The sequence below is a fragment of the Grammomys surdaster genome, unplaced genomic scaffold, assembly GCF_004785775.1.
Source record: "Grammomys surdaster isolate TR1022 unplaced genomic scaffold, NIH_TR_1.0 124726, whole genome shotgun sequence".
NCBI classification, from domain to species: Eukaryota; Metazoa; Chordata; class Mammalia; order Rodentia; family Muridae; genus Grammomys; species Grammomys surdaster.
In genome coordinates, this window is record NW_021619686.1 from 254571 (window position 1) to 279539 (window position 24969).

The following is a 24969-nucleotide window of genomic DNA, read 5'->3' on the forward strand; positions in this document are numbered from 1 at the left end:
CAGCTTCTGGTCTCCAAGAAAAATCTCAAAGTAACAAAGTTAAGTAAAAAAACAAACCAATGCAAATGTCCTGGGCTCCCCTTAGCCATCTGTCAATCCTGCTTTCTTTTCTCAGGTGGACTGCAGACATTTCTCCATTCAAACCTCTTCCCCCAGGTCTCTTGTCTCACCTGGAAGAGACAGTTTCTGTTCCTACTGCCTGCATTACCAGCGAAAGAGGCCTGACCTTAAATCTTAAGAATCTTTTACAAGTCAGGAATGTCCAAAGGGAGGAATTAGGAGACAGAGGCTTCCTGTCATACAAACACTGTCACCAAAAGAGCTGCTTCCAATTTGAAAGGAAAATAAAAACAGACTCTCCAAAGCCATCCCAGATTGAGGGACCAATTTCAGGTCAGGCACAGAGAAAGGCCCTGAGGAGAAAGGTCCTGCCAGGAAAGCCAGAGAGTATCATGGCAGGCTCTTGGTCAGCATTCCTGGGAGGACAGAAAGCAAGAAGAAATGAGGCTTGCTTGGCCTCAGGAGTGCGTCTGCATGTGGACAGTCAGGTGGTAGTTCCTGTTAAAGGCCTTGCCACACTGGGGACACTGATAGGGGCGCTCACCAGTATGGATGCGCTGGTGACGAGAGAGGTGTGAGGGCCAGCGGAAGGCCTTGCCACAGTAGGGACAGGCAGGCCAGCCCTGCCTCTTGCCTATGTGCTGACACTGGTGCAGTACCAGGCTCTTCCGTTGCTGAAAGGAGTGCAGGCATTTACTACAGTGGTAAACCTTAGTTGCTGGCCTTTGTCCCATGAAGGCATGACTTATTGGGGACCGGTGGCTTGTGGGCTCCTCAGGAAGCCAACGGATGACAGGGCCCGGCACCACCACTTCCCCTGGTTCCAGTGTGGAGCAGCTTTTCCCTGACCTAACAGGCAAGCTACTCCAAGCCTCCCTGTGTTCCTTTTCTGCATGAGTCCGTTGATGGATTATCAGATTAATCTTCAAGCGGAAGCTCTGCCCACAGTCAGGGCACAGGAATGCCTGCTTCCGTGGTCGAGGAAGGATATAGGGTGGCTCTCCCATAGCCTCTGCTGCCTGGGGTTCCCCAATCTGCACCCTTGACACTCCCTGGACGTGATGCCATCTGTGGCCTCTAGTCTTAATCCTGGGCCTTTTGTGGACTCTAAATATGGGCTGGTTCAAGGACTCCAGAAGCGGCTGCTCAGGTTCCTCCTCAGACAGGGCTTCTGTCTTGATGGTCACAGTACCGCCACCTGACAAAGGAATCATTACTGGTTCCAAGATGACCACATGGCTTCCCTTGCCATTCGATCCAGCTCTTGTCCCAGGTTCAAGCCTTTCCTCCCTTCCCCAGTTTCTGTGAGTGCCGTCAGAGCAGGCCAGGGGTCCTACTCACAGACACTACAGGACAGGCAGTGTCTCATGTATTCTTCAACTGTTTGCTGTCTTATGCCTTATTCCTGGAAGCTGAGCTAAGAACTTCAGAGGAAGAAGAAAGCTGCAGAAGCCAAGAACTGGGGACCCTGCAGAGTCCATGATTTGATTCTGAGACAGATGGCTGAGACTGTGGGGGAAGACACTCCAGCCATGTCAATGGTTCTACCAAGACCCTAAATGTTATGATGAGAATACTCACAATCTAAGAGGCCTTGTGGGTCACATGTAGCTGTGATCCTAGCACTCGGGAAGTGAAATGGGAGAATTGCCACAAATATAAGACAAGCCTTAGTTACACAGTGATTTTAAAGCCAGCCAACTTTAAATACACCCCATCTCAATACGTATATCCCATCTCAAAAAGGGGGTGTGGCCTAGATGAGAGGGGAGTGACTTGCCTGTATGTCACCCATCCCAAACAAATTCACTAAGGTGTGTGCTGCCCTATCAGCCTGTGATTCCTGTGCGGTCTCAGGGAAGGTCTCACCTGATGCAAGAGTGTATCTGAGATATGGTGACAAGGAACAGAGCTATGAAAAGCATAGGCTGAGGCGAGGAGAGTGGTCCCCAGGGACAGAAAATAAACTGTCTTGGCATTGAGCTCTATCAAAAAAATATGGAATCCAGGTGAAGGACCTACACTGAAACTCTAGATCAACACACACAGTGCAAGACACCGCAGGCTGTGAATCTACCTCACAGGTCACCTCACAGGGTTACTGTGGGAGTGGAGCGGACCATAAACAGCCTTTCTGTCACCAGCAGATAGAAGCTGTCTATCTGCAGCATGTTGTCAAGCAGTGACTTGCATTAAGGCCAGTTGACCACAGGCTGTTACTACCAAATGGCCCTCTGAGCTTCTATGAGGCTCTGCCACAGTCACAAGTGTCTTCTCTTTCACTCACCTGGCCCCACAGAAGGCAGGCTATCTGTGGGAAGGGAGGGTAGCAACTCTCCTCCCTCTGCAGAGACTTCCTCCTGTTTAATTGATAAAGTGCTGGTGCTTGCTGGAATGCCTGTGAGAGGGAAAAATCCGATGAGGGTCATTCTTGACACAAGTATCACAGGAGACATGGCCATTTCCTCAGCAGGCCCTGGACATGCTTAAGGGTCTGGCAGGAAGAAGAACTCCTCAGGCTTCATCTGGAGGGCTTGAGATGACAACAGAGCTATGAAGCGCACATCGTCCATCCCGTGAACGCCCAGGCTCATAACCTGCCCTCCACATCTGCCACCTTCATCAGTCTCAGAATAATAGAAGGGTTGGCAAGGTCCCAGAACTGAATCCCAGGTTTGCAATGGGTGGGGACATTACCCTCCTAACTCAAGTCCCATGTCACACACTCCATGCATACAGCTTGAGCGTATACGGGCCGGGTGGAACTCCAGAGAAGGAAGAGGTCATGTGCTGTGGGGAGATGCAGAAAAATCACTGGAAGGAAGGCCAAAAGGATTAGGAGTGAGGCCATCAGCAGGAGAAGACTAAGGGGACGCAGTAAGCCCAGCTCTTTGCATGGCGCTCACGTCCTCTGAGTCAGTCTAGAAAAGGACCACCTGTAAACAGAAGCAGACACAGATCCTGGATGAAAGAGAAAAGTCAGAGTTCTCAACAAGTTTTCAGAAAGAATACTGAGAAACTGCAGCATGCCAACCTAGTGCCCTCCTGGGAGGTGAGACAGAGGCCACCCGTTACCTGGCCACTGTAGAAAGCTGCAGCGGACCCATCCACACTCGTCCCCTTACTCCAGGCAGACGGGTGTATCCAGGCCCCCACAGTGCTATTCAGACATCTGAGCACTGAAAAGACTAACCCTACCTCTTCAAGGTCCAGCTCCCAAGAGTTCAACATCTGGCTTGTCTCTTATGCTGAGAACGCCAGTGTTGCTGGGCAGCGGTTCTCACTCACCAGTGCCTGGCTCCGGTGGAGCCATGCTTGCTTCCTCTTGCTGCTGCTCAGGTGTCTGCCTTTGAGTTGGTTCCTCCTGGGCAGGGCTAGCTGGACTTGGGGCCTGCTTTGGACTCAGAGAAATGCCTAGAAACACAAACCATTGTCATTGAGCACAATACCACGGTCTCCCAAACTCCGGGGCCACACTAAGAGTCTCTGGCACTCTGGGCTATCAGACCAAAGACAGAATATAAAGATACAGTGGCCATGCCCACTGCCTGTAGCTCAATTCTTGTCTAAAGCCTATTTTTTTGTGTCTCTCACATGTCATTGTTCCCTGCTAAGCCATCTCACCAGCCCTAATTTTACTTTTAAATTTTGATATAAGTTCTCATAAAGTTGCCCAGGCTGGCCTTGAACTCATTCTGTAGACCAAGCAGGCTCTGACCCATGAGTCTCCTGTGCTCTAGAATAGCTTGGATTACAAGCCTGTTCTATATATCCCACTTAAACATCAACTCTTGATTCTTTTCTATTTGTTTGGGGTTTTTAGATTACAAGCTTCCCACCTCCAACCTTGAGGAGTCAGGGTTATACTTTCATAGGTGGATTCCATGGTACATACATTACACCTCAGTAAAGCTGCTGAAAATGTGGGTGGACTTGGATGGAGTTTTTATAGATTTAAAAGACATAAATCAAATGCAGTATGTGGACTTTGGGTTATTAAAATTAAGATCCAAGTCCCTACTGAAAACAGAATAAGGACTGGGTGCTAGATGATTTTCTGTGGGTAGGTGATAATATTGTGGTTGTGTTTAGGAAGAGAAATGGGTGGCAAATTTCTATTACTGATTTTTTTTTCTTTCTTTTCTTTTTGATACAAGATCTTACTCTATAACCTAGGTTTGCCAAAAACTGGTATTATAATGATTTTGTGGTTACTGTTCTGTTCTACTTTGTGTTATGTTTTTTAAAAGATATATTTATTTTATTGCCAAACATAGTGGCACAGGTCTCTAATTCTAGCACTTGGGAATAAAGAAACAGGCAGATCTCCATGAGTTCACATAGTGAATTCCAGGACAACCAGCACTACCTAATAGTGAGACCCTAAATTAAATAACCAAAAATAACATAAGTAAATAAACATGTACATGTGTGAGAGTGTGTATGAGTGTTTCGCTTGCATGTATGTATATACACTGCATGCATGACTCCGGCCCACAGAGGCCAAAAGAGGGCACCAGATTCCCTAAACTGGAGTTGCAGACAGCTCTAAGTTGCCACGTGGGTGCTGGGAACTGAACAGGAGTCCTCTGCTAGAACAGTGAGTGTTCTTACCCACTGAGCCTTGCCAGCCCCCAGAGAAGTCAACAATAGTGCCTTTGGAGCCACTGTCAAACACTGGCTTTGGAGCATCCTTAGCCTTCTCCCCCAGGGACCTATCCCTGAGAGAAGCAGAACAGCAGGAGTCTCCTGCTGTGGCCAGCTGAACAACGGTGACGGCCGGTGGACATGGATACCACGGCAGGTGCACAGAGCAGATGCTTTCCCACGACTGACCATCAGTCCATGCAGAAGAGGCCTATTATATCCTTGACCTCTGTTTGCTACCTCTGACCTCACAAGCATCCCTTTTGTGCTGGTGCCTCTTATACAGAGCCAGAATCCTTACAGCTCTCTTTACTCCTGCTCAGAGCATCCTTGAACAAAGTGCAGCCAGTTCTGGGTAAAGGGCCTGTGTTCCCTTCCCAGCTGCAAACTGGTCCAGTCTACCCAGGAAGGCAGTTTGTTGTTTGCTTTGCTCCAGCAGCCTCAAGATGTACCAAAACTTACCGGTGTTTGGTCTCCTTGGCCATGCTGTCTCGTCCTCGCTTCCCTTCTCCTGGCTCCAGGGGCCTGCAGGACGAGGCTCTTCTCCCCTCTCCATCTGGGTAAGGATGTCTGGTTTGGAGATGGCGTAATCTGCATACAGAAGGGGGAAAGACATGGAGAAAGATCTGAGTCTGGCTGCCCAAAGCACAGGCAAAGACTGTGGGAAGTCACTGTTGTTTGAAAGCCCAGGTATTCCTTTGAAGGCTTACCCAGGGAAACGAGCATCTCATAGTTGCCTCTCATCACATGCTTGTAGAGCTCCTTCTGCCAGTCCTCCAGTCTGGCCCACTCTAATTCAGAGAAATACACAGCCACGTCATCAAAGGTCAGGGGCACCTGAAACCACAGTGTCACACCTGTTCACCTACATGCATACAGCCACAGGCCCGTAGGCTCCCTACATCAGGGGATCCAAAAGCTACCTTGGGGACCTCGCCCTTGCTGCCAGGGGGCAGCCGCAGGACCCAGAAGTTCCGGTTGCGCATGAGGTTCTCCACGTTCTCCAGCCGCCGCTGCAGCAGCCCGTACTCCTGCAGCAGGGTGCCCAGCACGGCCCACTTGCCCTCCAGCTGGCTGCTGAACTCCACAGCTGTCTTCTCACAGTCAGCCAGCTTCTTTTCTGCTGTGCCTAAGCGTCCCTCCAGAGTCAGCAAGCGGGCCAGGCAGGAATCCACTTTCTTCTCCAAGGCCTGAACGGCAGCCACCACGGTCCACAGTGTGATTTCCGTGGAGTGGAGGTATGAACTCTTCTCTGTATTTAGCTGGAGTGAAAAAGAAGGGGTAGGACTATCTCTTAATACACATCTGACTGGCCCTCTCAGAAAGCTGCTGAAGAGACAAGAAAGTCATATAATCAAAATATCCACATCATAAACCAGGCATGGTAGTACACATACCTATACTCTCAACATTCACAGACTGAGGCAGGGAGGTTGCCTCAAATTCAAGGGCAGCTTGAACTAAACAGTGAGTTCTAGGCTAGCCTAGACTGAAAAGTTGAGACCAGCCAGACAGAGTAGCATGTCTTTAATATCTCAGCATTCAGGAGCTAAAGGCAGGTAGATCTCTGTGAGCTCAAGGCCAACCTGATCTCATTTAAATGGCAAGTTCCAAACCAGCCAGGGCTGCATAGTGTGACACTGGTTTGTGGCATTTTTGTTGTTGTTGTTGTATGTCTAAATCGCATTTTGTCCCATGTACCTGCAGGTCTATAATCAAAAAGTCACCTGACGTGGGATAAAAATATTTGGAGCCAGTGTTGATGGGGAGAGGCATGTCTTTAATGGCAACACTCCAGAGGCAGAGGTAGGCAGATCTCTGTGAGTTTAAGGACAGCCTGGTCTACATATAGAGTGAGTTCCAGGACAGCCAGGGCTACATAGAAACTATGTCCCGAAAAACAAAAAACAAACAAAAAAATTGGAAAGAAAACACTATCTAGCCGGGCGGTGGTGGTGCACGCCTTTAATCCCAGCACTTGGGAGGCAGAGGCAGGTGGATTTCTGAGTTCGAGGTCAGCCTGGTCTACAGAGTGAGTTCCAGGACAGCCAGGGCTACACAGAGAAACCCTGTCTCAAAAAAAACCAAAAAACAAAACAAAAACCACCGTCTATTCTGAACATGTCCACATTTTTCTTGCCATCATTTCCTCCACGATGCAACTCTTAGCCTTTCCATTGTACTGGCAATCTAGAAACCGATTCAACATATTTTAAAACATATGAGTAGGTTATATGCAAACACTACACAATTTTACGTAAGGGACTTGAGCATCTGTGGTATCAGCTGTAGTTATTATCATAGTGTTGAGCTATCTATCCTGTCAGCAAGTTTGTTGAGATATTAGGTACTGCAAGACAGCTGAGGGTTAGAAGCAGGTTGACAGAGACCGAAAGAGTTTCCAGTCCTACTCCCATAACCTAGAGAATTTCCAGCTCAATTTCTATTCCTTGCAGTCAGGGAACCCAGAAGGACACACAGCACACTAAAAAGAAAGAGAAAAGCTTCCAGGAGACTACAGTTTCAGAAACTTGTCTGAGATGTATTGGTAATAATAGATACCACTTACTGAGAGACTTTTTTTAACAGGTGAAAATTCTCCTAGCATGTTCTTTTTTTGGTTTTTAGAGACAGGGTTTCTCTGTGTAGCCGTGGCTGTCCTGGAACTCATTCTGTAGACCAAGCTGGCCTCGAACTCAGAAATCCGCCTACCTCTGCCTCCCGAGTGCTGGGATTAAAGGCGTGCGCCACCACCGCCTGGCATAGCATGTTCTCTTAATTGGCACACTGAACATTACGAAGCTACTCCCCCTCCCTCCAACCCCCTCCTCTTTATTGAGACAGGGTTTCTCTGTGTAGCCTTGTTGTCCTGGAACTCACTCTATAAACAGGCTGGTCTAGATCGTACTTCCTCTGCCTCCTAAGTGGGGGGTTTAAAGGCATGCACCATTGCCTCATCTTCCACCTCCTCCTCCACCACCATGACCACCAGGATCCAAGCTACCCTTCTAAAAAAAAACTGCTAAACTTTCAGTGGTTCGAGACCTTCCATAGCTGTGACCCTCAGGTTGTGGTGATCCCTGTCCTCGTTAGGGTTTCTATTGCTTGCAACAAAACACTACGACCGAAAAGCAAATTAGGAAAGAAACGGTTTATTTGGCTTACACTTCCACATTTCTATTTATCACTGTAGGAAGTCAGGACAGGAACTCAAATAGGGCGGGATTCTAGAGGCAGGAGCTGATGCGGAGGCCATAGAGGGGTCCTATTACTGGCTTGGTTCCCATGGCTTGCTCAATCAGCTTTCTTATAGAACCTGGGACTACAAGTCCAGGGATGGCACCACCCACAATCGGCTGCCCCCTCCCTCCCCACTGATCACTACTAACATCTACCTTACATCTGAATGGTGGCATTTCCTCAACTGAGGCTCCTTTCTCTCAGACCACTATAGCTTGCGTCAAGTCGACGCACAAAACCAGCCAGGACAATCCTAACCACAGAATTATTTTGTTGGTACTTCACAACTAATTTTGCCACTGTTATGAATCGTAATGTAAATATCTGATACGCGATCGGGAGGGGTTATGAGACCCACAGGTTGAGAACCGCTAGATCTTCGGTGGAAAAAAAAAAAACCAGTCACAAAAGTTAGAAACCTGTTGCAAACTGGGTTCAGTATTGTTTCCTACGAAAAAGTACAGTCGCTAGGTATTTTAATGGTGGGCTCATCCTAAGGTGTTGGCCTGAGGCCCCTTCGCAGCCTCAACCTTGCGGATGTGGCAGGTAGGCGACACTGGCTCCTGTCTGACTGCTCGGCGGCAGGTCTCAGAAGAAACAACGGGCAGGGGGACTCTCGACTGTGTTAGCTGCACGGTTCCTTCCAGGCCTTCCGGAGAAAGGCGAGCTCCCGGCCTAGCGGGGCGACGGAGGCCATGTCGCGGTCACCGGTCTTAGGGCCCAACCCACCAGGTCTGGAGTTTAGGCCGCCCGCCGCCAGGTGTAGGCTGATGGCTTTGGTGGCCTACGTGGCCTCCAGGCCGGTGGCTCCTTGAGCCCAGGGTCGGGGGCGCTCGGGGCCCGGTGGGCCGAGACCCTCGCCCGCGGCGGCCGTGGGACGGGGCGCTTACCCGGGCGGGCGCCGCTTCAGCCATGGCTACCGCGTCGTCGCTGAGCTGCGGTCCTCCGCCGACAGATCTGGCCAGGCGCAGGCTGATTTTCAGTCAACAGGCCGGAGCGAGCGCGGGCTGCGCGTCGGTGAGGAGCCGGAGCCGCCCAACTTCGGAGCTGCTGTCTAGCGGCCGCAAACTCCGCTCGATCCCAAGCCACGTGCCCTGCCGGCCGCCCCTAGACAGAGCTGCGGCGGAGGCCGCGGCCGGGCGCGCACAGCGCCCCCTGGAGCCAGAAGGACCGCACTGCGCGGCTGCTAACCTGCGGCGTCGACCCTGCCACCGGAGCCACCGGGCGGCAGGCGACAGGCGACAGGCGACAGGAGGCTGGCCTCAGGCAAGCCAACCGGCGGGTGAATTCAAGGAAGACGCCCGTGAGGAAAACGCTCAGGAAATCCCTGAACCGATTCCGTGCTGAGACGGAACGCCCTCATCCCAAGGGTGTTCAGATTCCCTTTTCTAGGGTCTCTAAGAGGGGAATCTAGAAGAGAACGTAAGGTTTCCAAACTCCTTTTTTGTTTTGTTTTGTTTTGTTTTTGTTTTTTTCCAGAACAAGTAGGAAGCGCTAAGGGAAATGATGCAAGCCCACTGGGGCGTACCTCAGTGGTAGAGCAATTGCATGGCTTCGGGCAGAACCCGAGGGAGGTACTTCAGGGTGTTGTCTCCTCTTGCACTCACTCATCTTTGAGGCCCTTAGCATCCGTGTACCCCCTGCAGAACATCATGCAGGCAGACCTGGAGAAGGAGCTGAGAGTTTTATATCTTGATCCAAGGCAGGCAGAAGGGCACTCTCTCTGCACCGGGCAGAGGTTGAGCATTAGGAGACCTCAAAGCCACCTCCACAGTGACACAAGTCCTCTAACAAGGCAATATCTTCTCCTCCAATAAGGACACACCTCCTAATAGTGGGCCAAGGATATTCAAACCACCACACTATATGAGTATAGTCATTGTGAGATTGAGATCCTGCTCCAGAATATAACAATGATGATAGCAGTTAACACGCAATACAACCAGATAAATCTGAAAATGTACTAGAAGGTGGAAAACATTACAATGAGCTTTACTCAGAAAGGGAGAGGAATTTTATTTTCTTTTTGAGATGAAATCTCCATATGCCTGATGAACTTGTATATAGCCTGGACTGGCCTTGAACTCAAGACAGGCCTCTTGCCTTGGCCTCCTTAGAAGTGAGTTACAAATCGTAAGCCGCCACAATAGGTGAAGTATGGTATTATTATTATTATTTTTTAGTATGTTTCTTTGTGTGTGTATATGTCATGGCATTCGGGTTGCTTGAGGAGGCCAAGAGTGTCGGATGTCTTGAAGCCAGAGTTACAGGTAATTGTGAGTCACGTGACATGGATGCTGAGAGTTGAGCTTGGGTTCACTGGAGGAGTAGCAAGACGTCTTAACCCATGAGCCATCATCATTTCTCCAGCACTCTAAGTACTGACTTTTTGACAGCTAGAATATTTTAGAAGCTGCCTCTAAAGCTAGGCATGATGGTATGGACCTGTAATCCAAGCATTCAGGAAGCTGAGATTATCCTAAGTTCGAGGCTAGCCCAGGCCATATAATGAGTATCAGGGCAGCTGGAGCTACATAGTAAGACATTTTCTAAGGGCTGGAGAGATGGCTCAGCTGGCCGCTCTTCCAGAGGTTCTGAGTTCAATTCCCAGTAACCACATGGTGGCTCACAACCATCTGTAATGGGGTCCAATGCCTTCTTCTGGTGTGTCTGAAGAGAGCAACAGTGTACTCATATACATAAAATAAATCAATAATAAAAAAATTAAAAGAAAGAAAATGTGATGTCTAAGCCGGGCGGTGGTGGCACACGCCTTTAATCCCAGCACTTGGGAGGCAGAGGCAGGTGGATTTCTGAGTTTGAGGCCAGCCTGGTCTACAGAGTGAGTTCCAGGACAGCCAGGGCTACACAGAGAAACCCTGTCTCGAAACACCCCCCACCCAAAAAAAAGACATTTTCTAGAATAACAAAAAGAAAAGACAAAAGTTCTTTGAAGGGCACTAACTCAGATGTCATTGTATACCTAGTCTATCTTAGGGGCCTACTGAGAGAGACTGTGTGGAGTGTTGAGATGTGCATTGCTAACTGGTTCCCAGGAACTACCGGTTTACAGAGCCAAAGGTTACAGCTCTGTGTATCAGTTACCAAAGTTACCTACCATTCAATGCTAAATTTATAAATATATTTTAAAAAAACACTTTACAGTAAAATGTGGTTTCTTGAACAGACCGATCTGGGTTTGTCAGGCTCATAGTAGGTCTAATGCAAGTTAAAATTACTTCTATAATATTTTGAGGGTTTTTTTTTTGTTTGTTTGTTTTGGTTTGGTTTTTTGGTTTTTTCAAGACAGGGTTTCTCTGTGTAGTCCTGACTGTCCTGGAACTCACTCTGTAGACCAGGCTGGCCTCAAACTCAGAAATCCACCTGCCTCTGCCTCCTAAGTGCTGGGATTAAAGGCGTGCACCACCACCGCCTGGCGAGGTTTTGTGTGTGTGTGTGTGTGTGTGTGTGTTTAAGATTTTATTTTTATGCTATGAGCATGAGAATGCAGGTGCACAAAAGCCAGAGGTGTTGGACCTCCCTGGATCTGGAGTTGCAGGCAGTTCTGAGCTGCCTGACGTGGGTGTTGGGAATTGAACTTAAGTCCTCTGCAAGAGCAGTTTCTGTTCACAAGCCACTTCCAGCTCCCTTTAACTGGAATCAACTGGGTATGTGGACCAGGCTGGCTTTGACTCAGACATCCACCAGTCTCAGTTTCTTAAGTGCTAGGATTAAAGGTGTATGCCACCACACCAAGCCTGACCTCTTCCTCGTTCAAGACAAGGTCTCATTTTGGCCTTGGCCTCTCTCCCTTGACTCTCATAATGCTGGTATTACAGATGCGAGCCTCAGTCTCTCGGCTTAGTCATTCTCCCCCACCTCCCACCCCGTTTCTCCCAATGCAGATGATCAGTCATACACAAGTAAGGCCTTACATGTTAAGGGTCCAGTAAGGAATTGACAAGTTATAAACTAACAACACTTGGGGCTTCTAAAACAATGCCACGACCTTTATGTAACAGACACAGGTCACTCTGAAACAGCAAGCCACTGGCCTCTGCTATTGAAGGTGGGGATCATCAAAAATTAATACAATAGACACCTAACATAACTCAAGGGATGGGGTCAGTATATTCATTCAAGTATTACTGTGCTCATTAAGAGACAGGGACGATTCAGAGAGGGTATTGCCATGACCCAGCTCACCCTACAATCCAAGTATGTTATAGTAAGTAGAGGTGTAGATGTTGAGACTGCTTGTTTTGCATGCACAAAGCCCTGAGTTTAATCCCTGGTATTCACCCCCCAATGACAAAGCGGATGCTCACAGGAGAAAAACCATAGACTACATGTATAACCAGGCCTCTTCCCCCCGCCCCGAGAATTCCAGCCATACTGTCTTTCTGTTCTGAGGATACCCCATTATACATGTTCATTAAATGAACATTTGGCAAGCACCTTATGTAGGACTCAGTTAAGAAACTATCCCTGCATTTTATAGCGATGACTCAACAACCTTAGTGACCCTGTCCTTCTCCCTTCCAAGTACAGCTGCTAACAGATCTTCACGGCTCCTGCCTCTCTCACTCAAAACCTCACACGACAATATATCCCATTCCTCACGCCAGTCCCCAGTCCCAACCCAAATCAGTTAGAATCAAGGCCAGTGTTTGCAAAGCTTATTCCTTAGCCCATTTCTAAATGAAAAGTCTGGCCCCAGCCATGCTCCCACTACTCTACTTCTCACACGCCGGTTTCGAACTGTTTGACTGCTGTCTGCCTCTTAACTGCTTGGCCATTCCACCATTATTTACCACGTTTCCTTCCCATCTGACCAGACTACTAGCATTTGGGAGGTGAAAGCAAGAGAACAAGGAGTTCAAGCACAGCCTGGGCTACAACCAACTGTCTCAAAAACAAAAAACAGAACAGTCAGGGATGTAGTTCAGTTGATAGAATGCCTGTCTAGCATGTACAAAATCCTGGGTCCAATTTCCAGCATTATATAAATCAGGTATGGTGGCTCACTCCTGTAGCAGTCAGATAATGTAGGTAGAAGGATTATAAATTCAAGATTGTTTTCAGCTACATAGCATATTCAAGACCATCCTGAACTAAATAAGAGCTTTTCAAGGAGAGGTGGGTACAGGATAGAAAGACACTGGGTAAGAAGCAGTCTGAGGGGTTGGTGGAGAAGCTGGAGAGATGGCTCAGTGGTTTAAGTGAACTTGTTCTTGCAGAGGACCAGGATTTGATTCGTGGCACACACATGGCGGCTCACAATCATCCATAATGTCAGTTCCAGGGGGTACAAACCCCTCTTCTGACCTCCGTGTGCATCAGGCGCTCAGGTGGTACATAAGTATGTATTTGAGCAAAACACTCAGACACATAAAATAAATCTGAAATATTTTAAAAAACAGTTGAGAGGCTGGCAAGATGGCTCAGTATGTAAAGGCACTTGCTGCCCAACATGATGCAAACTTGATGTGAGTTCAATCCCAGGCCCTGCATAAAAGTGGAAAGGAAAGATTTATTCACAAAGTTTTCCTCTGACCTACACACACACACACACACACACACACACACGCGCGCGCACACACAGAGTAAGTAAAACTTAAAAAAAATTATAATTTAGTTGTATACTGGGCATGGTGGTGCATATCTTAATCCCAGCATTTGGGAGGCAGTGGCAGGCTAATCTCTGAGTTGGAGGCCAGCCTGGTCCACACAGAGTTCCAGGACAGCCAGGGCTACAGAGAAGTCCTGTCTTGAAAAGCCAAAACAAGCAAACAACTTCATGTTCATCTGGGTATGTGGCACTTTCCTGTAATCCCAGCACTTGAAAAGTTGGAGCAGGGAAACTGAAAAGGTCCAAGTCTGTTTGGGTTACACAGTAAACACCTGTCTCAAAAAACTTATTGTTTTTTAAATTATGAAAGCTATCAGCCAGGCGGTGGTGGTGCACACCTTTAATCCCAGTACTTGGGAGGCAGAGGCAGGTGGATTTCTGAGTTCGAGGCTAGCCTGGTCTACAGAGTGAGTTCCAGGACAGCCAGGGCTACACAGAGAAACCCTGTCTCGAAAAACCAAAAAAAAAAAAAAGAAAGAAAGAAAGAAAGAAAGAGAGAAAGGAAGGAAGGGAGGAAGGAAGGAAGGAAGGAAGGAAGGGAGGAAGGAAGGAAGGAAGGAAACAAGCAAGCAAGCAAGCTATCAGCCATTTGGGAGTGCAGATTATAAAATGTTGTTAGTCTAGGGAAGTCTGTACAAAAATCCAATAGTGGAAACTAGAATGTAGTGAGAATTTTGGGTTCTTTTAAAAAATACAGAAATATTTTAAGAATGTGCTTTTGTTTTAATCCTGGGTGTAGGATATGGGGCTACTTTGGACTGTCTGAAGCAGCTAACCATGGTTTGCCTCCTGCTCTAGCAGAAGCATGGTTTTGCCAGCTGCAGATAATTTCTGTGATTGTGTGACCTTTGGAATTCTGGGAAGTCTTCAGAGGATACATTAATGTGGGGGACCGAGAGACAAGGTCGGTGGTTGCTGGTCATTTAGGGAGGTTGCTGGAGTTTGCTAACAGCTGTGGTCAAAAAAGAAACAAAAATAAATTAGATTCAGAAATTTTCTAATTCTTTTCTCCCCTCTTTGTTTCTCACCTATCTAGCGTTAGGGGTGAAGTGGGGTGGGGGATAAAGGGTGTGGAAAACCTCACGAAGTAGCAAAGACCAGCTGCACTAGATTTTAATAGAATACAAACACAGCCAACATGTTCTGTCTGTGATGTATGCTGAGTGTTAAGACTAACCTTGTAACAGGTATTTATCGTTATTTGCTCACTAAAAACTGGATTTGGAAAGGTAAAACAGCTCAGTGAGTAAAGGTGCATGCCACCCAGCCTGACACCGGCAGTCTGATCTCTATTCCCACATGGTGGAAGGAGAGAACTCCAAGTTGTCTTCTGATGTCCACACGCGTGCCATGGCATATGTGTGCTCATACACAATAAATGCGGGAGAGGAGGGAAGCTCACAAAAGGTGTTGACACCAAAGAAGCAAAGATGGCTTGTTCAGGACAGGAAGAATAATGTGATAGCAACGTAACTGAAGATACAGGGTGCAGTATACTGTAGGAGCCTTCAAGGCTGTACTGAAGTTTGCTTTTGATAGGACTGGGGATTGCAGCCTGTCTTTTGACTACTTTGTGGGTTCTTTCCCCACCCTTCTCCATCCTTTTTCTACCCTTTCGACTCCCTAACACTAGATAGAAGAGAAAAAAGGGAAGAGGGGAAAGGAGAAGACCTCAGACTACTTCCTGCTGGTCAGGGGCATCAAGTTCCTTGGGGCAAGTGTGATCTTTGCTGCCAAGGTATCTAATTTCTTCTTGTTTCTTCTTTGCTCGTTACTATTTAACGAACTGCAACCAACCAACAGCCAGAACCCCACCTCTAGGGACTGGCGTATTTATGTGCCATCTGAAAAGTCCCCAGAATCCCAAACATCACATATTTGCAGAAACTATCTGCAGCTGCTAAAATCATGCCAATAGAGAACAAGGCACATCAGCCAGCTGCTGTGGACAGTCTCAAACAGTCCCATATCTCACCCTGGGATTAGAATGAGAACATATTCCTATAAAATTTCTGTGTTTTTCAAAGGAACCAGGGCTGGAGAGATGGCTCAGTGGTTAAGAGCACTAGCTGCTTTTCCCAAAGTCCTGAGTTCAATTCCCAGCAACCACATGGTAGCTCATAACCATCTGTAATGGGATCTGATGCCCCCTTCTGGTGTGTCTGAAGACAATGGCGTACTCATATACATATAATAAATAAATCTTAAAAAAAAAAAACCTTCAAAGAAATCAAAGTTCTCACTACAGCAAGTGACATGGCAAGACTCTGTCTGAACAAAGCCCCGTCCAACAGCTCCACAGTTCTCCATGGTGATGGGACTAGCCAGGCTAACTAGAGGGTCAGATGAGTGATTTAACTGTGGCCGAGCGGTGGTGATGCATGCTATTAATCCCAACACTCAGGAAGTAGAGTCAGGCAGATATCGGAGTTCGAGGCCAGCCTGGTCTACAAAGCAAGTTCCAGGACAGCCAGGGCTACATAGAGAAACCCTGTCTCGAAAAACAAAACAGAGTAACAAACACCAACCAAAAAAAAAAAAAAAACAAAAAAACAAAAAACCCCAGAACTTTAATTGTGTGACATGTTAAGATGCTTTATGCACATGGACCCGTGATGAGCCCAGGATAGATACCTGTGTTTCACCACTCCTGATTCAGACACCTCTGTGTCCTCCTCCTGTTCTTGTGTGTTGACTTACAACTATATGCCATAAATCCCAAGTTACTCATTTTGCTTTGAGTGAAGATTCAGTTTCAGTCTTTTAGATATAGGTTTCCAATGGAGTCTACTGGCACGTGTTAACAGAACAAGTGTCACGCTAACTCTCCAGTAGGAGCTGCTTTTGGGTTGGGGAGGCAGGAATTTTGTTTTTTTGTTTTTGAATGAACTTCTTATATATTAAAACAATCTTGCAGCTACCCTGCAAAGCCATGGTAGATCTGAGGTCATTCGGTTACATTCCAAGCCCTACCAAAGCTCAAGTAGGGAGAGACAGAGCCTATGCCTCTGACAGCCCCTCTCATCTTCTGAAACTATTTGCCCTTTAAAACTGACCCCTTCAAGCTAAGTAATAGTGTGTATACCTTTAATCCTAGCACTCAGGAGGCAGAGGCAAGTGGATAGGCCAACCTGGTCTACAGAGTGAGTTCCAGGACAGCCATGACTACACAGAGAAACTCCACCTTGAAAAAAACAAAAACTATTCCAACCAGAGGTCTAGGATTGAGCTTGAGCCTGTACTACCTTCAAGCTCCTAGCAGATGCTGAGAACAAACTTCTGGGAACAGGGACTCCAAATCTTAATTGACATTAAGGAGCAAAAGTGTAGAAGAAATAGGACCCCTAGTTGAGTGTGTGAGCTCTGAGGCAAGATGGTCAGAGGATCGGGCTAGGCGTCCTGATGAGGCCTACCCCAAACTCTAGGTGAGGGTTCTTGACAAACAGAAAACATGTGAACATTGTGTTTTTTTAAATACAAGTAACTAGATTTATTCCAGACAAGAGTACATTCACATATGACCAAGGAACCCACTCTCACCTCCCTCCCCAGATGACAGTGGGGCAGGAACTTAACACTGCTGAGACAAGCATCTGTGCTGTTTCTCCGTCATCTCTGGTACAGCCATTGGAAAATCTAATCTCAACAACCTCAAGTAATGCCTGGTGTCACACAATCAAGCTCAGTCTTTCACCCCTCATCCCGCCCCCCGGGCCCCCGGGGCTGCAGAGACATGGCGGGGATGGGGAAAGTATGTTAGGAGACCAAACTCCTGCAACTGAACTCTCAGCTTCTTCAAACCAGTCTTAAATCTCAGCGGGGCTTCAGGGCCTTCCTCTTGGCCCACCTGAGAAAATTAGCCCCACCTGCGTGGGCTCAGCAGCCCACAGAGGTCTTGGCTCTCTGGCCTATGTTAAGTGTGGGTGGGCTAAAAGAGCCCCATAAACTAGTCCCTCCTGGAGGGTAGGCTCAGTTCCCATGTTAGGAACAACATCTACAACTCTTGAAATTTATAAAACAAAGTTTTGAGCTATATTTAAAAAACAAAACAAGAATCTAACTCCAAAAGGGGGGTCTTTAGAACAAGCTAAACAGTTCATTTAAATTATTTATACTAGTTATTAACAAGGAGGCTACAAAAGGAAGAGAAATTGAGGGTAATACTTCCTTGAACTTTCCACATACCTCTATGGCCCCATACAACTTTGGGAAGACGTGTGAAATGCTAGAGTGGGCCCTGGAACTGGCCACCAGTCCCTGTGGTGTGACAGTGCACCAAAAAAGAGAAAACCAGAGAGAGGCCTGCAGGGGCTAAAGAAGCAACCAATCCAGTAACAAGGCCAAATCGGCAAAGGCTGGGGCCACAGACCCTTCTGTTCTGTGCCTCGGATTAGCCTCTGTGCTTAGCCAAGGAAGGCAAAGCAGAAGCAATTCTCCTCAAGAAGAAGTCAGCCAGACTTTGTAGTGTGTCTTCGGGGGACTGATGCCACCCCCCCTCCGCCCCCGGACGACGGTGAGGGGCTGGCAACCTTAAAGCAGGCCATTGGGTCTTGCAGACTCTGAAGCCAGCCCACCCCGCTCCCGCTGGTGAATTTTCTGGTGCTGCAGGAGGTGCTGCTTCTGGACAAAGCTCTTCTCACATTCAGGGCAACTGTAGGGCCGCTCACCAGTGTGGATGCGCTGGTGCCGAACCAAGTCTGACGGGTGGCTGAAACTCTTGCCACAGTACCCACAGATGAGAGAACTCCGACTTTTCCTCCAAGGGATGTGGCCAGGCAAAGCAACTAAGCTGTTGGGTGAGAATCTCTCCTGGATTTGTGGGCTAGTGCTGGGGCCTTCTTGCTGATGGCATCGCTGGTGGGTCACTAGGCTGACCTTGCAGCTGAAGCTCCTGTGGCACACATCACACTGATGCAGCTTCGACCTTTTGGACTGTGGTTTCAGCCGGGGTCTGGGTCTAAGGCTCTCCTCTGGTTCTGTGGCAGAATAAGATTCCCTGCCTGTGTGGCTCTGCAAATGTGCAGTCAGCTGCTGCTTGTAGCGAAAGCTGATCTGGCATTCGGAACATTTGTACGGGCTGGAGTCCGTTTTCACCTTCAGACCCTGTCCACACTCTTGACTCAATTGCACCTGTCTGTGAGACTTCTGTTTTCGGGGGCAGTCCAGATTTCTACCAGGAGCAGGGTCTCTACTGCTCTCAACAGACTCAGGGTTTGAGTCTCCAGGGCCTGATTCCAAGAGGGCAGAATCTCCTGGACTATTCCAGAACACAGCCTGCTCCGCACCAAAGAAAGCCTGCTGATCGGTGGCAGCACTGGAGAACATGCTGGGAAGGCCTGCAGGGCCCTCTGGCTTGTACAGCATCTCCTGCTTCACCATGGCCCTATCTGCTGCAAGGGAAAAAGACCAACAAGAAATCACATTCCAGCATGTTTGCTATCTCCAGAGAAAACACTGAGAACTTTAGAAGGCTCAAATCAACACTCCTTGGAACAGCTGAATCAGAACACTCTGGAGGAGGATCTCAATATCTTACTCAGAGAGAACAACGTTACTGTAATTTCTTCAAACCTGTCTACCAACTGGTACTTAATCCCGATGGAAAAAAAAGTCAAAACACACTAACAGCTGATTAATTAAAAAATGTTAGAATAGCAGCTTTGAAGCTGAGCCCGGTGATGCAGGCCTGTACCTCAGCCACTCACAAAGATCAGGCACGAGGACAACAAGCTAACGACTGCTTAGGCTGCAGAGTGAGTCTAAGACCACTCTGGGCAACCCAGACCCTATCTCGAAAATTTAAAAAGGTTTTTAAAAAAGAGGCTGCAAATGACACCCAGCTGCAGATGCACGCCTAGTGAAAGGCCCTGCATTTAACTCACTAAACTTAACAGTTTAAAAATCACAGCCAGGGGCAAGAAAGATGACTCAGCAGTTAAAAGAGTCCTGGCTGCTCTTGCAGAGGACCAGGTTCAATTCCCAGCACCTACATGGTGGCTCACAACCATCAGTAACTTCAGTTTCAAGAGCCTTGATACCCTCTTTGCTGCAAGCATGTAATCCACATACAGGTAAAACACCCATACACAGAAAATAATGAAGTAAAATGGTCACATATCCAGTTCTCTTCTTCCTGGATATTCTGCTCAAATGCCTTTCCTGGTGTCACTTTCTCCTGGCCCTGTGACTCACTACCCATCCTCGTCTCTCATTCTGACCACAGCCTACGTCTACTACTCATAGGACATGAAAAAGCACACTACACAATCTACACTGCGACAGTTATAAAGCGGTGGTTCTCACCTTCCTAACGCTGTGACCCTTTCACAGTTCCTAATATTGTGATGAAACCCAACCATAAAATTGTCATTGCTACTTCATAACTGTAATTTTGTTATGAATCATACTGTATATCCGTGTTTCCCAGTGGTCTCCTGTGAAAGAGTTTTTCGACCCCCGAGGGGTCACAACCCATAGGTGAGAACTGCTGCTATAGTCACCTAAAAAGGTTGTGGTGTTCTTAACTGTAATCCCATTCAGGAGGAAGAACTGGGAGCATCATGAGTTCAAACTCAGCCTGAGCTCCATAGTGAGTCTAAGCTACTGTGGACTACATAGTAAGACTTGTCTCGAAAACAAGCAGAAGCTGGAGAGATGGCCCACTGAACACGAGCACTTGTTTCCAACATCCACACCAGGTGGCTCACAGGCACCTGTAATTCCAGCTCTAGGGCATGCAATCCCCTCTTCTGCCCTCTGTGGATAACACCCCCCACCACACACACTCTATACAATCACATAGTCATCCATGCACACATATAAAAATATAATAAACCTTTAAAAATCAAACAAAAGTCCACAACCTGCACGTGCCAGATGAGGTTAATGATGCTATTTGGCAGTTCAGCTGAGGGAAAGCTCCCTATTATTTACGGGAACCTACAGAGTTCCCATACAGGGATGGAGAAACAATACAGAAGAACATTCTAGAACTACTCACCCAGGTGAGTACCTTCTTCTACCAAGTCGCCCACCATCTCTGCACCCAACTCCACTTCCTCCTCTGGCTGGCCAAGGACCTCTGGGTTAGAAAAGATATAGTGTAAATCCAGGAGAATAAAAACTTACTGCATGCTGATCAGATGCCAACGAACAAACGATGTTAACAAATCAATACTAAGAGCTAAAAAGACGTAAGAGCTGATGTTACTGTCACGTTTCCCTAGACATTTCTGGCCAGTGGACTCTCAAGCTGCTGCCCTGATGTTCCTTCATTAGGGCAACTAGGCTCAGGTGCCACTGTCTGCCTAGCACCGCCACCTCTGCCCAGACAGCTGAAATTTTGCCAAGGAGTCCTTCCACAGTGCCTAATTCCAGCCTTGTTGAGCATGTAACCCATCTGGGGTAACATGTCACCCCTCTGACCCACCCTGACGTCCCTTGCCCTCACTGTGGTCTAGCCAGTGGCCTCCTTGATACTTCTCCAAGGACCCGCATGTAAAAAAAAATTTGTCTTAGAAGAAAAACATGCATTCATTATATAGAATGTGTTAGTAATGTTTACACTAAATCCTTCCACACACAGGGCTTCCAGTCTCCCGACAACATGCAGACACAGTGGCTGGTGAGGACGCCAGCTAACTGCCAAGAAAAAGGTTTTTTCAGCCTATGCTGCATGTCTCATCTCAAGATACAAGATTCCTTTAAGTTTTTATTTTATTATTAAATAGTATTATTATTTATTATTAGATAGTATGTATATGGTATCTAAGAGTCTGGGTATATCTGCACCACAGTGCACATGCAGTGGCACAGGGCAACTTAAGGAGTCAGTTGTCCCCTCCCATCCCGGGTTCCAGGGATTGAATGCAGGTTATCAGGTTTGTATAGGAAGCACTTCTATACACTGAGCCACCGTAACAGTTCCTAAGTTAAAAGATTTCTCATCAAACAATCTTAAATATTAAAAACAGCATGTTAACTGGACATAGTTGTGCATACCTTTAGTACCAACACTCAGGAGACAGAGACATGAGGATCTCTGAGTTCAAAGCCAGCCTATTTATATAGCATTTTCTAGGACAGCCAAGGATACATAGAGATTCTGTCTCAAAATATAAAACAAAAGTACATTACCACGTGGTGGTTTGAATGAGAATGGCCCCCATAGGCTCATATGTTTGAAAACTTGGTCCTCATTTGGTAGAACTGCTTGGAAACAGGAGGTGTGGTCTTGTTAGAGGAGGTGTCTCAATGAGGGCAGGATTTAAGATTTCAAAAGTCTTTCCGGGCAGTGGTGGTGTACACCTTTAATCCCAGAACTTGGGAGGCAGAGGCAGGCGGATTTCTGAGTTCGAGGCCAGCCTGGTCTACAGAGTGAGTTCCAGGACAGCCAGGGCTACACAGAGAAGCCCTGTCTCGAAAAACCAGAAAAAAGATTTCAAAAGTCTCAAGGCTAATTTGAGTTAGTCTTCTCTGCACCCTGTTTGAAGTTCAAGATAAGAACTCTCAGGGCTGTTCCAGCCACTGGCCACCTGATGACCATCAAGGACTCTAGTCCTCTGAAACCATAAACCCCAAACAAATTTTTTCTTCTCTAAGTTGCCTTGGTCATAGTTTCTTATACAGCAATAGAAAAGTAACTAATAAAATACTTCATAGAGATATTATTAAAAACCTACGTCATACATCATCCATAATACCCAAATAGTCTCAAGAAGCCATTGTGTTACCAGAGAAGAAATACAAAAGGCTCGTCCCTGAGACACTTCCGAGTCTCTGCAGGTAAGAGGACCTGAAGAGTGTCATTCCTCAGCCTCAGCAGAGGATTCAGAGCGTAAGAGCCAGGCAGTCACATGTACAGTCAGAAGGGCTCTTGAGAGAATTTTAGGGAAAAAACTTTCACTCACTCAGAGAGACCAGCGTCTCATAGTTGCTTTCCATCACATTTCTGTAGAGCTCCTTCTGCCAGTCCTCCAAGTTCTCCCACTCCTGTTCCGAGAAACAGACCCCATCATTCTCAAGGGACCCGGACACCTGCAATTGTAAGCCACAAGAAATGAGCACTCTGACTCCGATGATTTCGATCCAGTGATTGAACATCTGATTAGTCAAGGTTGGGCTCCCCTTCTTGCCTAACTTAAACGTAGAGGGTCTACCTTTGGGGCCTCCCCCTTGCTGCCGGGGGGCAGCCGCAGGACCCAGAAGTTCTTGCTGCGCAGCAGGTTCTCCACGTTCTCCAGCCGCCGCTGCAGAAGCCCGTACTCCTGCAGCAGGGTCCCCAGCACGGCCCACTTGCCCTCCAGCTGGTTGCTGAACTCCACGGCTGTCTTCTCGAAGTCAGCCAGCTTCTTCTCAGCTGACCCTGCTCGTCCCTCCAGGCTCTGCAGTCGGGCAGCCTGGGATTCCATCTTCTTTTCCACGGCTTGAATGGCAGCCAGCACTGTCCAAAGTGAGATTTCTGTGGTCTGCAAGTACGGGCTTTTCTCTGTTGTCTGTGAGGGTGGTGTGGCTGGAGCTAACGGCGTAGAGCGCCGTTTCCTCCTGTGCTGTAGGATTGAGGACACAAGGGCAGTCAGACAAGGTCATTTCCAAACATCAAAGAAAGCAAGTCCAAGTCTAAGACTCAGAACTACCGAAAACAAATACAAAAAATACCCCAAAGTACTTTTTTATTCTGATAGTGTGCTGATTAGTTTTATGTCAACTTGACACAGGCTAGAGTCAGTGGAAAGGAGGAAGCCTCAAATAAGAAAATGCCTCTGTAAGACTGGGTTAGAGGCAAGCCAGTAGGGCATTTTCTTAATTAGTGGTTGATGAGGGGTGGGTGATGCCCTCCCTGGGCTAGTGGTTCTGGGTTCTATTAAAAAAAAAAAAAAAAAGCAGGTTGAAAAAGCTACTACACGATGGGAAACAAGCCAGTAAGCAGCACCCCTCCACAGCCTCTGTATCAGCTCCTGTCTCCAGATTCCTGTCCTGTTTGATCCTGTCCTAACGTCATTCAATAATGAACAGTGATACCAAATAAACCCTTTTCTCTCCAACTTGCCTTTTGGTCATGGACTTTCATAGCAGCAACAGAAACCCTGATGAAGACAGAAAACTCCACGTGTGGCTGGGTATGCTGTTCTGTTGCTATCGTGTTCACCTAGCACGAACAAAACCCTGACTTCTATCTATCATGGTTCACAGGAACCATGATGCATGCTTGTAATCCCAGTACTTAAAATGGAGGCAGTAGGATCAAAAGTTCAAGGTCAAGCATGAGCTACAGGAAACCTTGTCTCAAAAGAAAAAGGTGGGTGCTGAAGGAGGGAAGGAAGAAAAAGTTACACGTATATTTTATAATAATTTTGAAAATATTAAAAAAAAATAGACAAAATACCACCATACAGTTAAGTAAGCTTTTCCCTCAAGTTGCTGACCTCCAAATGCATGTGTACATACCTATCCATGTGTACATACCTATCCATGTGTACATACCTAACCATGTGTACATACCGATCCATGTGTACATACTATCCATGTGTACATACCTATCCATGTGTACATACCTATCCATGTGTACATACTATCCATGTGTACATACCTATCCATGTATACATACTATCCATGTGTACATACCTATCCATGTGTACATACCTATCCATGTGTACATATCTATCCATGTGTACATACTATCCGTGTGTACATACCTATCCACACAATGTAAGTAAATAAATGTAAAAAACAACCTTACGCCATTTTAGGCAGGTGAGATTGCTCATCAGATGATGGCCACACCTGAGAACCTGAGACCAGAAACCCACATGGCAGAAGCAGAGAACAGGCCCCTAAAAGCTGTCATCTGACCACATGAGTGTATGGCAGGCTCACACCTATATACACACATTACACACAAAATAAATAAAGCAGGGCCAGGCATGTTGGCACATTCCTTTAATCACAGCACAGGTGTACCTCTGAGTGTATGCCCATTCTGGTCTACATTGTGAGTCCCAGGCCAGCCAGGGCTACATATAGTAAGACCCTTCTCAGAAAATCCAATAATAATAAATATGAATAGTCAAAATTTACCCACTATTCTGTAATGTTATTCTCTACCATAAACCAAGTTTTGTGGTCAGCCTGTTTCCATCATCTTTTTTCTTTCCTGTTCTATATGTTCATTTTTTCTGTCACGTTACCAATATTATGATCTTATTAAAACCCTAGCTATAAAGTAGTTACTGGTGCTAAGACAAATCCCATCTCTTTATTTTATAGTAGTACCTTGACTTCTTTTGACCCATGGAAGATTGAATGCATTTCTCCACTTATAATGGAAAAAGACTCAGTTCTCCATCTTGAAATGACATCTTTAAACTAGTTTGAGGCTAATTACATAGCTT

The 24969-nt window shown here is 47.0% G+C and overlaps 2 protein-coding genes across 4 annotated transcripts in view; both read right to left on the reverse strand.

Moving 5' to 3' along the window:
* Positions 1-467: 467 nt before the first annotated feature.
* Positions 468-8975, reverse strand: Znf783 (zinc finger family member 783). The gene is given in 7 exon segments (XM_028784693.1): positions 468-1258; positions 2348-2458; positions 3349-3474; positions 5170-5298; positions 5418-5544; positions 5631-5969; positions 8838-8975. Coding segments are annotated over 7 exon segments (1647 nt in total). The 5' UTR covers positions 8862-8975.
* An 8069-nt stretch (positions 8976-17044) lies between these two features.
* Positions 17045-24969, reverse strand: part of LOC114636634 (zinc finger protein 212-like) — a 16186-nt gene continuing 8261 nt past the window's right edge. For 2 of the 3 annotated variants that reach the window (XM_028784699.1, XM_028784701.1), the window contains exons 2-5: positions 22738-23127; positions 22489-22615; positions 20580-20660; positions 17045-18969 (exon numbers count right to left, since the gene is read on the reverse strand). In XM_028784699.1, the coding sequence (XP_028640532.1) occupies positions 18110-18969; positions 20580-20660; positions 22489-22615; positions 22738-23127 (1458 nt within the window). In that variant the 3' untranslated portion in view covers positions 17045-18109. The remainder of the gene's footprint in view (positions 18970-20579; positions 20661-22488; positions 22616-22737; positions 23128-24969) is intronic. The other variant, XM_028784700.1, reaches the window with a different exon arrangement.